Below are 14,761 nucleotides of genomic sequence, written 5' to 3' on the forward strand. Positions count from 1 at the left end.
TTATGACTGGACACTGTTTTTAGAAAACTTAGCTCCTCCCACTCCAGTTTGGTAAATATAAGTGTGCTAAAAAGCAACTGCTCTAGACATTCAGATAAGATATGATTCAATGAATTTACTAGGATATGATGAAACACGAAAACAAGTAAATACTATTGAGCCACAGTAACAGCTGTTATTGATATAAGGGCCTTCTAAATAGTACTCTTTTTTTCATTGGCCAATCTTGTTGCTTAAAATAAATTATAGTTTTGTTAACTTGCAATTTTCCGCAAATTTCACCACATATAAACTTCTCATGTGAATATAAGCGCAGTTTCGAAATTATTAAATTTCCCACACAGTCTCCTAATGAGGGAGTAATTATTTTCTTCCTTCTTAACACTGAAAAAACAACTTCTGTCGAAAACAATCATAAATTTATTAAAACAGAAACTTGGCGGGATGTAACCAGGGACTAAATGCAACCGTTGGAACAAATTCGAGCAAATTTAAACTCGTATTTGCATGTTGCTCTGACAGACCTGCCAATGCTAACTCCATCACGAGGGCAACAGAATATCCGGTTTTACTGAAAACCCTTCCTTTCGAATAACAAGATGAAGGTCAAAGTGATTTAACAGCAGTCTAAAATGGAAAGTGGTTGATATTTTAAGTCTAAGTCAACTTCTTAATTTTTAATATCGTTTAAATTGTAGAAAGTACATTAAGATAATATCCCACAAGTGATAACTTAGTTTCTTTTCTGGTATTTACTTCGTATTTTATTTATATTGTAAAAAAAAAAATAGATGTTAACCAACAACCTTTTTATTTGACTTTAATTTTATGAAATTCAGCAGTTTTTGACAACAAAAAATAACACTCAAAGGTAAACACGACATCTACGACGACTCAAAGAAATGCTGAAGTTGAATTTTTCGATGCTCTTGGCTTAAAAGGTGATATTTAGCACGTCAAAAGCGAACAAGGAAATATCTGGGTAAAATAAAGGAATTGCTTTATTGTTCGTCCTCAATTAAAAGCTGTTAGTAACAAATACAGCATTGCTCAATTATGCAAGGAATCTAAAATAGACTAATAAAATATTTTACATCTCTTCGCGGAAGTTATATTACGTGTACAAGGCCGCAAAAAGGAATATCAAGATTTTGCTTGAGCTATTACAAGTAAAATATTTCTTTGAAATCTCAATAAAAGGATTACAAATATCATCAACGAAGATCGTTTTGAACCGAAAAGGAGGTTAAAATATAATAACAATAAAAATTATGTTTTCTTGATACGAACAAACGAATATCTTCCTGCATACTAAATAATGCGGGCCGGAATTCTTAAAACAAGTTTCAACCCCTTAAACCCCAAAAGTCTAAAGTACTTCAGGAGTCTTGGACCAATTTTTCTTACTCTTGCATTTAAAAGTAAAAATACATATGCTTAGCATTATATGGTTTAAAGTCAAATAAAGGAACTAGAAAGCGTAAAATGTTAAATTAACTCGAGTTCAGCTGTCACATTTTAGATGTCATGTAAGGCATCACGTGGCGTACCATTTCATGTTAATTTGTCATTTACTTGTCATTCCCAGTACATTTCATCCCACAAAGGTTTCGCAATCGTATTTCTATTCCCTAATTCAAGTGTGAATTTATTTCCAAATAAAAAGTGCCCCGTGGTCCCGTGTAATGCCCGATTACTATTTCTGCACTTTCATCACTGATGACAAAAACAACGGATGAGAAAAACAGCGAAAACATTTACAGAAATAGTGACAGCAAATTGAATTAACGTATTTTAACAAATTGAACCCTTCCACGCCAGCAGAAAATTGTCACAATTTAGTTTATTGATTCATTACAAAAAAACACCCACATGTGTCGCCATTATGGTGGAAAATATAAGAAGATTAGGTTCCGTCTGCTACACTTGATATTTTTGGCGTCTTTTTTCTTACAAAACACATGTATATAATCTTTATTTACCAACACCCTTGAAATCATCCTCTTCTTCAAAAAGCTTTTTCGCTTTACTGGAGAATCTCTTGAGGTTGCCATTCATCTAAATGACATTTTCCTCTTAATTAAAAAACCATGTGTGACTGATTATGACTATGAAAGACAGGTTTCCTTCAATCAACTCTTCAATAATCATTATTTAAAGTGCGCTTCTCTGAACAGTCCGGATCACTTCAGTAGCCGGTGTTAATCGACGAGGTTGGCTTCAATTTCACACTCAGACTGTTCACTAAATATTCTGAGAAAACTGGAAAACAAGAATTTTCTCTAACAGACATGAAGGTAAGGATGTTAACATTAAAGCACTCTGATCAAGGTACAAAACGCAAAATATAATTATTGCATCAAAACTGAGGAAAGTTGCTCATTTACATCAGCGGAACACAACTTGTTTCGAAGTTGCTCTTAGAGGAACACTTAGCACGTATAAAACAAAGAGTAATGGTCTAGATCCATGCACATCTATATCTCATAATATCTTGGCGCTCACACAGATGTTTGATGAACTACATATTAAAAAACTACTTAGCAGTTTAAGGTTAACTTCCCTCGCTAAGCGTAGGGCTACCGACAAATGGTTTACAGCAGCCATAAGGACGCCTATTGCTTCCTGTACATTCAGTCTTTTTGATAGAGTGGTTTTCACTTGAGCGTCGAAAATAATTCGCATTTGCTTTGGTTTTGCATTGCTACGCTACGTGATTGGTTGAAAAACTCGCGCTACTTTGCCATTCAATCACAAGTAAAACCAAAACAAATCGTAGCTCGCTTGAACACGTTTTCCCGCGCTCCGCGTCAGCTACTTCCATTGCTTGGAGTTTTGACTGGTTCAATGAATGTGTCTGCGCCCTTTGTGATTGGCCAGGGTGATGACTTTGGTTTTGGTCTTACGATACTCCGTTGGAACCACTCTGTTGACACGCTAATTCAAACAACATTATTTTTTCAGAAGACAAAACAAAGACCAAGCAGAAAGAAAATAAAACAAAACAAACAACAACAACAACAAAAAAAACCTGCATACAAAACAATGCATACAAAGTCAGTTTGTCTTAATTTTGGACTAATTTATTTTTCTTTGAAACACTGACTGAACGCGTGAACAGCTATAACATGTGTCTTCTGTTCCTCTTGAGGTTACCATGGCAGGATGCAGAGTTCATAGTAGGCGTTCTACTGAAGGACCTAACTTTTCGAAGAGGGTATGTTACTAGAAATCTCTCCATCACTTTAATATACCTTTGCACGAGAGTAACATGCGCTGTAAAACGCTAAAATGCAAGAGTGATCAAAATCTAACCTCTCTTTGCAACGTCAAAACATTATCAAGTGGACAGGTGGAAAGAATAAAAAATATCATTAACCACAGAATACTATTCTGTTTTACCTAAATTCTCTATTCTTAAACAACTAATAACGCACATTATCACACGAATGTACTGCTCAAAATCTTTCATTTGAATGACCTCACACTAGGGCTTCAATCACAGACTTAAAAGTAAGAACTACCAAGTATAGTATAATAAACAGTACCACTTGAAAGTACTGCTCAATAGCTTTCATTCGAATGGTCACTCACAGGGGATTCATTTACAGACCACATTGTACAGCATAATTGTGTATTAAAACCTACTAACGATTTCAAACGATCAGTTCAAATTGAGTCGTTTTGCTTTCGAGGTGCGTCAGAAATTTGAAGCCGTTCCTCGTGAATAGAAATCGTTCCCGAGCCGTCAGACACACAGTAGAGATATAATAAATATCTTACTAACCTCGTTTTCTCGGTCCGTACCGTAAGTTACGGATCCTCGTTTTTCCCATTCGATTTATGGCCCGCACGCTTCGCGCTTGGGCCATAAATCGATGGGGAAAAACTCGGTCCGTAACTTACAGTACGGCCCTCGAACTCGGTCAGTAAGAGGTATGTAATACTTAACAATTATTCCATGAAACCGCGTTGGATATGAAGTGATAAATAACCAACGAGCGCGTAGCGCGAGTTGGTTATGATCACTTCATATCCAACAAGGTCGAATGGAATAATTGTTTTAGTATATTCTTAATCGGGTTTTTGCCGCCGATTTTTATTTCAACAATTTTACAGAGCGGAAAATTTTTAAACTTGGCGCACTGTTTTCCATATAAGGTAAAACTCCGACTAATGGCTCATAGTCGGAGTTTTTGAGCCAATCAGAGAGCTAGAAATGCAATAGTCGGAGCTGAGAATATACTAATGTTTGTTATACTGTACAAAGTGGTTCTAACTTTTAGGACTGTGGATGAAAACCTAGTGTGTGTTTATAATTTTGTTCTCTTACTTGCTAAAAAAGTGAAGAATACTTGTCGATAAACCGCGAAACATTTAGGTAACAAAAACAGCTTTAAATTTTAGCGGGCCGTACAGTAGATTACGACCCGCTAAATTGACCAATCACAGACTTAAAAGTTAGAACCACCTTGTACAGCATAATAAACAGTATCCAAATGAAAGTAATGTTCAATAGCATCTTTGTGAATGGTCACACACTAGGGTTTCATCCACAGACTTTAAGTTTAGAACCACCTTGAATAGCATAATAAACAGTGCCACATGAAAGTACTGCTCAATAGCTTTCATTTGAATGGTCACAAACTAGGTTTTCATCCACACTCTTAAAAGTTAGAACCACCTTGTACAGCATAATAAAACAGTACCACATGAAACTACTGCTCAGTAGCTTTCATTTGATTGGTCACTCACAGGGAATTCATTTACAGACTTACGACTTAGAACCACATTGTGCAGCATAATTATAAACACACATTAGGTTTTCATCCACACTCATAAAAGTTCGAACCACTTTGTACAGTATAATAAACTGCACCACATGAAAGTGCTGCTTAACAACATTTATTTGAGAGGTCACGCACTAGAGTGCTCCAATCAGAATTCAAACAAAGAATTATCTTTCTGCTGGTCAGTGTAACAGGCAATTATACCACATGAAATATCTCCTAATTGCAATAGGCTTTACAGTATTTCAGTGGTCACTTCTATGACTTCCACGGAATTATAGAACTGCAGAAAAAGAACTACCTACATGTTCTAACTCCAGGAGGTACAAGGTTCAGTTGAGAACATTTCTGGTATAGTTTGTTTTTTAAACTTAGACCTTTGGATGTCGGTCCGATCCTGTCTTGCACATGGATTACGTTTACTTTCACGCTTTCTTTTCGCGTCGAAAACTTTCCCGCCCCAGCTTCTATAAAAAAAAAAAACAACCATTATTTCCTTACTCCCAAAGTCAGTACCGTCTGGTCCACTGTCTACAAATTTACATACACTATGTTGCAAAAAACATCACACGTACATAAGTGATAATTTTACTTCATACACTCTTTCTTTTTTATAAGCGCGAATATACTTTATAAGGATATCGAGGCTGAAATTCGCGCAATGTTAAGAATATTTTAAGAAGAAACCCGAGGCTGAGATTTTCAAAAGAATGCAATTTTTGTGTTGGAAATTTGTAAATACAATGCAATAAAATGTTTTTCACTAGACTGTATAAAACATTCTTCCTTCCCTAAACGGCAAAACCAGCCTGAAAGATCAACAAAAACAGCACTAGCTGCCTGTGCGATCTACTAACATTTCTGCAAGAAGTTATGTGTGTCATATCAGACTATATTGCCTGCAGTCTGGCTCAAAAATTCAAAGTCATGATAGGACAGATAATCTGACGTTGCGTCGGGAAAGTCCACTTTTTATTCCTTAATCTAATCTAAAAATATTCCCAGGAATATTTTCACCATAAAATCGGCAGAAAAATAAGAATATCTAGCTTGGGCCACAAAAGCAATATTCTTATAAAATAGAGTGTATCTTAAAAGCTAGTTAAAAGGCAACTCCACAACGAAGAGATCATAATGGCGTATATTTTCATCATTTGCGTATACGTCTCTAAAATTAGCTTCAATCGCACCAGAAAGGGTATATGTTAAAGATCGTACACTCAACTGTAATCATGTATTACTATAATTCAAGTCTTAGTGTGATGATCGCATTAATGGCTTCCACTTCGTCAACATCGTCAATCTTTATTCCGAGGGTGTTAAATTCCACACTTGAAATTTGGGATTTTCCCAAACGAATGGCGCCTTGTGTTCATTTGTTTATTACACTTATAAATAATTGTTTACAACTGAACGTAAGATAGGATTTCGTCGAACGATCGTCAAAGTTCTCAGTTTTAAATTGCAATGCCATTAAGACTTCCGCACCGAATAATATCAACCAACCATTGTGTACATTATAACCTTAACCACGCTGTCCATGCCACACGTTGACAAAAAGAATCAAATATCGTGGTTACATTTGCACTGTTACAAAAAGGACATTTCACCACTTTATGCATTGCACTATTTTGGCCTTCATCCAGACCTTGTGTAAAGCCCTCCGAAACAAAACATAAGGTGTATAGCTAAATGCATGGACACTGAAATTTAATCTGTTGTTCCTTTTCATAGAGAGCTTTATTCAAGTATCTCTGAATAATCAGTAAAAAAGAATATTATTTATTTATGAGCTATGCAAGCTGTAAAAACAATACAAACGTGTTCATCTAAGTATTTCCTTGTAAATAACTGAACTTTAAGGTTTTTAAACTGTCGAAGAAGACAATTTTCATTGTAAGAATCTAAAACGCAAAGAATCCTATGTATTCCATCAATCGTCATTCAGCAAGCGAGGGCGAATTCAAATTGAAACTTTGATATTGTAACATTGATATCTCAAAGTCTGTCACAATTAATGCAAAGTTTCAAAGTAGCAGCTTGTTTCTGTATTATAGTTGAATCCTGAAATCGGTTCCTTCTCCGTTCGAGATCGAGCTTGAAAACTTCAACGTGTGTCTGTCGTTATGGGAATACTCACAAAAAAGTGACAAAACACGATACAGCTGTTGAAACACTCGCGTACGGTTAGTGCTTGCAGCTTGCTTCTATTTTTTTATACTTTTTTAAAAATAATGCTTAATATTTAACTTCCTGGGTAACTGTATATTTCAAATTGAATTTGAAATATACAGGGTTTCCCATGTCGTATGTAGAATTACGGAAACACTTATGTGCGGGGGACAACAGCTATACGAATACGCGCCTACGGTTCATGCTTGCACAACATTGTATCAGTTTGTAATTTTGAATTGCACATTCTACTTCCTCTGGTTTTCCCTGGATACAACGACAATATAACTAGATACAATTTCCGTGTGGGAGAACACACTCGCAAAATGCAGGTGTCGAAAAACTCGCCTACGTTCCTATGCCCACTTAGTTTTTCTCGTTTTCACAGAATATCCTTTCTACCTCTTCCTAGGAAAAAGGTTCTTTCCTTTACTCTCCATAAAGTGGCTGTTCGGTAGAAACCAAAACAGCTTTAGGAAGGCTAGACTACGAAACATATTTCCACGGCAATATATAGCTTCCTATAAACATCCTATACGCTTTTACCTTCGAGAAAAAAAGAAAAAAACATCACATGGATTGTTTGGTTTTCATAAAGTTATGGCAACATTCTCTTGCGAGACAACTCAAAAAAGGTACGGGAACACGCTCATGGCTCATGTTTCCTCTGGTCTGTATAGTTACTTCTTCAGTCAATTTCCTTGGATAGAAAGGAACCTTCCTTTGTTTGATTTCGATAAAATCATGAAAAATCTCGCCCACGGCTGATGTTTCTACGGCATTGCATCGTTACTCCTTACTCAACTTCCTTGGATAGAACGAAAACTTCCCTTGTTTGGTTTCCATATCAGCACTCGCTAGTGGGACAACTAGAAAAAGCTGTGAAAACACTCGCCTACGGCTCACGTTTTTACAGCTTTCCTCGTCTTCCAAAGACCCTCTCGAAACTACTTGAAGCAGGAGAAAATGTTTTGAAAGGTCGTTCTCTTTCTTGAAATAAAAATGATTCTTCCTTCCTTATGGATTTCTGTCATTTCACATAGCAACTACTGTTCTTCAAATTCAAACCATTATTACAATCGACTGGTTTCCTTTGATCAAGGTACGTCACGGTTTTCTTTTCTTTTTTTTTCATATAAATCGTTAATTAAGCTATGGGACGATAGTGCACCTAGCCATGCTAACGTAATCAATAAAGCGGGATTACCGGATCATGTCCGACTATATTGAAGACACGTTTGTCTGTAGACACTATACAGTGTTATCTTGTGAGCACTTGATATTCCACACACGTTTCGAAATAAGGAAGTGGTACTTGCCAAAGTGTACGCTAGCATGATTTGTATTCAAAGCACGGAGTTAAATCTATAAAAAAAAAAAAAAAAATATGTGTTGGTGAAGTAAATAGGTGATCGAATGAATATGCCAGTGCAATTAAGGATATAAAAATTCTATCAAAATTGTCTTTGAGAAAGTACAATTTGGAACAATCTCAAGCATCACAGTAGTGTAAATCGCTAATTGCTTGCGCTTTGATCGGATAAATCATTTATTATTTTACCGACAAAAATAACGGACACGACAGCATTACTTTGCAGTGCAGTGCAAATTACAAATTAAAACGATAAAGCCCGCCACAAGGCAATAAAGTAATTTTGTCAGTCATAATATTTGTGGAAGAAGACAAGCAAGCAGACAAGGCACACGATAAATTCTACATGTTCGATAAAAAATCTATAATTATGTAATAAGTAGTGATTATAATCAATTTCTTTGAATATCATTCATATGAATCTGACGGTAAATTAAGACTTTATGGAAAAAGTCAATGCAACATTACATCAAGCATATATATATTTTTCACGTTTGTATTTTATCCAGGCATGATGCACGCTTACTTGGATGGCGCCATTTTAGCGTATGGAATGTCACGTGTTACGGAAACAACGACGCGCCTGCCAAACGCGCGAAAATGACTAACGCTATGGCAAACACTATACAACAACTGTAAAACCACGATTCGTTTCATAACCAATAGCAAGTTGCTTAAGTTATTAAAGAATCGTTTTGTCGAGTTATTTGTATAGATTTAGTGTTGGCTATTTAGCAGCGATTTGGTGTCTGGAGCTAAGAGATGTTAGAATTTTCGACTCTTGATCAGGGATAAGATAAAAACATACCAAAAAGGCCCTACGCGACGTTTTTCGTGAGCAACTAACTTACTTATTTTGCAATTAGTTATGAAATTATATAAACTCAAATAATTGTACCATTGCCAGGCCTGCTGACTGAGTGCCACGCGTATCGACACCAATAGCATAAGCTAATGTGTCTAAGAGCAGACGGGTTGACAAAACTGTCTGGCCCCAATTCTAAAACAATCACTAAGTCATTTTCGAAACTTTACAACAAAATCAACCTCGATAAGGGTGGAGTAATAGAATTACTGACTGAGTAAGACTGTCAAGACAATCAAGAAAACAGACATCTATTCTGCCCTTGGTCATTTTCCACGGTCCTCAACTCGCTGCACTCGGCTCATAATACATGAATCTCAAGCCAACTATATGCCGTCCGCTCGTCTTCAGTCCAAAAGCTAAGTTCGTAATGTGTTTTTTTATCTTTCATTCGCTTTTTATCTTTGATTTTACTTGGGACGATTCTTTCACAATCAAAAAAAGGTAAGATTATGTAATTAACATGTTTATAAGAAATTAGTTTGCTTTTTTCATGGTCTTAGACTTTGTCAAACTCATAGGTTTTTAATACGACAATCATTTTTTCAAATTGTTACTGACTAGCAAACTTGTTACTCGTAAGTCGCGCACCAGAAGCGTCAACGAGCAGGACTCGATTAGACATCGACCACCTAATGCTGACGAATATGTACTAGTTTTTTTCTTTTTTTCTTTTGCTTTTTTTTCTGAGGCCTTCTGCGCCAAGGAGCTAGTGGAAGGTGACTAAATTTTCTTCTATAATGGTTGTATTCGCGCAAGAGTTCCGCGGTATAGAGGTTTTACAGTAAAAGGAACAGTTGAAGATTTATCCTTCTAGTTAGAGTATTTCCTATAATAAAAATGATTCTGATTACTACTTAAGCGTTAAGAAAATGCCCCGCGAATCACCAATTTTAACTAAGTGAAGCAGTTCATCCAAACATTTCTGCCAACAAGCCATAGTGATTGTCATAGTTATTTGCAAAAAGCGCGCTCCATGAAAGTGACTTAACTTCAATTTTCCAAGAAATTTTCATAATCGAGTATTACATCGGAACACCACCCACACGTAGTAAAGACAAAAGACCTGAACGAAATATCAGCAGGCATCGATTATCAACAGGTGAAACGCAATTATCACAGCAAGAATACGTGGCTCACTAATTATATTATCACACGGTTGTCATATAACAGCGGTCATTTATTGACTTATCACCCTGATAGACTGACAAGACGGGCCAAATATGAGTTCCTTGCATGACAGCACGTTGAGCATCAGTAAACTTGAGGAAATAGAGCCTGGCGGTGAGTTTTTGTTCGATAACCACGCAAATTCTAGAAACAAAGAGAGCTAGATATTTAAGGAAAGAAAGCCAGTGCGAATATCCTAATATCGCAAAAGCTAAGGAATATATCTGCCCAGTACGGAAGAAACCATTCTCTCTAGATATAAGCTAAAGAAGGTGTCTTAATGTGCTATTGATAGTCACGCATGAAAAGAAATTAAGCGTTTGCGACCGATTTATATCAGGAAAATTTTTAAGCCAACAAAAAATAAATCTACAATAAAATTACTTTTAAGTGTAAAGAAAAACAGAAACATCACGGTTTGTTTAGTTTAATCATACTTTATTTCTTCAAGTCTTACAAACTGTTTAAAATGCACGGAGATATAAACATATATATTTTTTCTTTTTAAACTGAGCGCATCGCTTTTTTACCTTTAGGCTATTAACCTTAAGAAACAAAATTGGCTGTTTCTAAGATATTTTATTTCGAGAAACTATTAGCGACATTAAGGAACAATTTCCAATATAATTTTGACAGTGTTCCAGAAGGAAGATAGAAAACCACAAACCGTTAAAGCTTTGATTCCTCGTAGAGAAACAGCTTCAGAAAATATTTTTCAGTCTGGCATTCAGGACCGTTAATTGCTCTATGAATAACCTGCACATGAGCGTGAATGGCATAGATTATCCCTCGTCAATGACAGGATGAACAATACAGAGATAAATTTATAAGTGAACGGCGAGACGGTCACTATATTGTCTTGCCATTAAGAACGAACGCTGACGCAAAATTAGAATATTCGTTCTTTGTTTTACAACTAAAGTCCCCACAGCCCATCAATTTTACCGAGGGCCTTCAAACATATTGCCTTGCCCGCTATTAGGGGATATAAAGTTGAAACAGTTGAGAACTCTTCAAAATCCACTCACAACTCCATTTATTAGACTTTCACTAATGGCTTTGAACGGCTTGGTTTCACAGGTTCTAGAAATTTTAATGACCAAGCAACTCATATGGTTTCACCTGCTCGCCGGAACACGTGGAGGCTCAAAATCGATATCAAATTCTGTTTTCTTTTAAGCAAATGAAATAGCTTTCTTGTGATTGAGAAGGAAAAGCTCATGCCCTCTGGAAGCCCAACCTTTAGCTGATGTTTCCAACCAAGAACAAATTGCTTTTCGGAGATAATTCTTAATTTTCTGTGTATAGTTCGGTCATTACTATATTTAGTTGAATTTATCTCTGTTTAAACTTGATTACGTGGAAACTTTAAGCCCACCTTCTTTCCTTTGCAAATTAAACGTTTTTGTTAAACTCTCGTTGAATTCAACTAATCTAAGAAGTCAAGAAGTTCAACCGGTCTTGCAGACACCTTCATCCAAACTATGTTTAACTGAGTTTCCTTCTGTTCAATTTGGCTTAGTTTGGGAATGAAAGACTCTCATTTCATTCCAAATTTAACTTTTTAAGAAAAGCCCACTCTCTTTGTTTAATACAATAGGAACTGAATTGAACTGCCCAGCTCGATTGAATTTAAATTCTATGTTTGAGAGTAAGGTAACTAAAAGTTTAACCCAGACGAAATGTTCCCAAATTAGAGCAGAATACAAACAAGAAGAACAGTGAGTTCTAAGGGCTACTTAAAGCAAAACAACATTTATTTTTCGTGAGAAAAAAGAAAAGAGGAAGTTGTGTAATCTTGAAACCGATCGCTCGAACCTGAACAACTGTCATAAACTCGTTATCGGAAATAAAGGAAACTTGCATAAATGACATGGTATTTGATAAGTGGGGCCATTTATGACATCAACGCCCCTTAAAAATATTTCAATACGAAATTATACACCTGCGATTCAAATCATAACTGATATAAACCCTAGCCACTGCCAACAACGTCGTCATTTGCGCGTGGTAGAGGAAACCTGCTCTTGTCTAGAGATAGAATCCTGCACTTCTAGCGCTGTGTAACTCGCAAACTCAGTCGAATCAAAATGGAAACAAGTTTAACTTTCTCAAAATGGGTAAGTATGGTTGATTTCGGGTCTTGAATATGAAGAGTTATTGTTAAAATTGTTAAATGTTACCTCTCTTTGTAAGCACTCTAAGAAAGGTGTTACATGGAACTTTATTCTGTCTCCAAACTCATTTAAAAACTCTATTCTTCTATTTTTATTTTAGTTTTTGATTTTTTGATTTGCCACACAAACAAAAGCTAATTTCTTAAAGAGGAATGATATGCGCTTTTTAATTTCTGCGCTTAAACTTTACTTCAAAACTTCAAATTTCTAAGAACCCGGTTTTCAACGATGTTTACTAGGCAAAAGCTCTCTTTCTATCGTTACTATATCCACAGGTCGAAAAAAGTTAGCCGCTATTCTAGCCTGGACTACCGGTTTATTCATGGTTATTCTCGACAAATTTACCGCAATTCTATCCTGCAAGCCATCGCGATAGCCAAACAATTGATAATTTCAAGATAATAAAAGTCATAAAGTTTTCCTCTTATGTTCTTCCACCCACAGTTGATGTTTGTTCTAAGCTTCCTTGCCTACACAATTGCTTTCGTAAATGGACATCCGAATGCATTCTCGTGGACGCCGAATGATTCCGAAGATGACGTCGGATTCCGAAGCCTTTCGGATGGCGATGTACCAACTTTGGATGATTTTGAAGAATTAGATGATTTGACTGATCTAGATGTCGATGACGAAGACAGCCTTCTCGAGTACAATTTTATGAGGAACAATAAAAGAAGCCCTAGCTCTGTGAGTATGCGCACAATTTTCATTTTCCTGCATTAAGACACTTTAAAGTTCCCTAATAATTGCAAAGCCGCCAAGCTGTTCTGTCGTTTTTAATCGCTCTTCAATTACTCATTTATTCAATGCATAGGCACACTTAACCACAAGCCGCTTTGCTTAAAGCATTGTCTCGCTTTTCAAACGGTTCCAAATGATTCACCATCTATAATTTAATTTTTTCTAGCTGGTTCTAATGATTAATCATAGAGCGATACACCTGGTAGAAGACATTGTGAAACACTTTAATCAATTTTGGTAATGTCTGTATACGTGTAAATGGAACCCACTCATAAGAAAATATATCTTTTCTACTTTATATCAATCTGATTAAATGACCGGATACTTGGCCACGTTAATGAGCTTTAACGGCGAGACTTTGGAACTCACCCTGTGCGCATATCAAAACTTTGCAACATAAAATATTAACTGTCTCAGAACATTTCTAAAAGCGTCGCCATCTTGTGGAAAACAGGTGTTTTCTCCAACATAACAGAGTGACATTTTATGAATTATTGATTTGAAGTATTTGATTCATTTTATACACAAATGCACATGAATGAAATGATTGGGTTGATTTAATTGACTTGAAATTCAAAATCACAGACTCCAGCTTATAATTACCTTCATTATATGACTAGCGTTTGTAGCCGATATAACGCGCGCCTTGATTGGCTAACACTAGGGCATTACTCTCCCGCAATGTCCATGGGCCGAATATGGGCCTGCAAAGACAAAGAAAAAGCCATACAATAAACAACTTATTAACCTCGAACGTTCGGTCTTTACGGGGAAATCTCAAACCTCAGCCTTGCCATATCGACCTCGCTATCGCTCGGTCAATACTGCAAGATCTCGGTTTGAGATTTTCTCGTAGAGACCTCACTCACGATAAAGTAGTAGTTAATAAATGTGCTCATTCTAATGTTCCAAGTTAAAAAAAAGGCAAAGCCTTTTTTTTAATAAGGGCATTGCGACAACACCAAGAGTAGAAAATTTCTTGTCGGCACGTGTTCCCCGGTTATTGTAACAGAAACCTTGTTCTCGAGAGGAGGAACTTAGGCCCTGAGGGCAAACTAACTTGATCGCAGCGGGCACCATTTATCGATTCTCTGAACACATGACACTTTGTATGTGGTAATGATCTCACTGCAAAAATATTCCAATACGCTCGATAGAATTTCTACATATTGCTATGAAGTGTGTTGTCTTGTTCATTTGAGTTCTTATTGATAATGCTTTTGAAATACACAAGCAAGCAAAAACTAATGAAGCAATGTCCCGACGTTTCAGCGACCTCACGACGCCATTATAAAACAATTAAGGCCACGTTTGAATGTACAAACAGATTCGATCCGCCCTAAAGTCTTCGCCTAACTTAACTTCATTTATGTAAATCTAGAGGTCTTAGCTCTTTTGAACTCGCTCTCATTTATTCACTCCTTGATGACGGCGTCGTGAGGTACATCGCCGAAACGACGGGCCATTATATCTT

General features: G+C 36.4%; 2 protein-coding genes and 1 long non-coding RNA gene across 4 annotated transcripts in view; 2 read left to right on the forward strand and 1 right to left on the reverse strand.

Annotated features, from left to right (window-relative positions):
* The window catches only part of LOC145469714 (E3 ubiquitin-protein ligase TRIM45-like), a 322,349-nt gene that overhangs the window by 113,166 nt on the left and 194,422 nt on the right, over positions 1–14,761 (forward strand). The gene's annotated exons all lie outside the window — the stretch shown is intronic.
* LOC145469796 (uncharacterized) overlaps positions 2,277–14,761 on the forward strand; it is a 19,326-nt gene continuing 6,841 nt past the window's right edge. Inside the window, exons 1-3 of one of the 2 annotated variants that reach the window (XM_081453606.1) lie at positions 2,277–2,297; positions 3,152–3,217; positions 12,991–13,233. In XM_081453606.1, coding sequence (XP_081309732.1) covers positions 2,292–2,297; positions 3,152–3,217; positions 12,991–13,233 — 315 coding nt within the window. In that variant the 5' untranslated portion in view covers positions 2,277–2,291. Of the gene's footprint in view, positions 2,298–3,151; positions 3,218–10,915; positions 12,490–12,990; positions 13,234–14,761 lie in introns of those variants that run through there. The other variant, XM_081453607.1, reaches the window with a different exon arrangement.
* Positions 8,259–14,761, reverse strand: part of LOC145469837 (uncharacterized) — a 13,408-nt gene continuing 6,905 nt past the window's right edge. The window contains exons 3-4 of the long non-coding RNA XR_014042381.1: positions 13,891–14,761; positions 8,259–8,327 (exon numbers count right to left, since the gene is read on the reverse strand). The exon at positions 13,891–14,761 is cut by the window's right edge and continues 187 nt beyond it. This is a non-coding gene — a long non-coding RNA (uncharacterized LOC145469837). The remainder of the gene's footprint in view (positions 8,328–13,890) is intronic.

This window comes from Orbicella franksi, chromosome 15 (assembly GCF_964199315.1).
Source record: "Orbicella franksi chromosome 15, jaOrbFran1.1, whole genome shotgun sequence".
In the NCBI taxonomy this organism is placed as follows: Eukaryota; Metazoa; Cnidaria; class Anthozoa; order Scleractinia; family Merulinidae; genus Orbicella; species Orbicella franksi.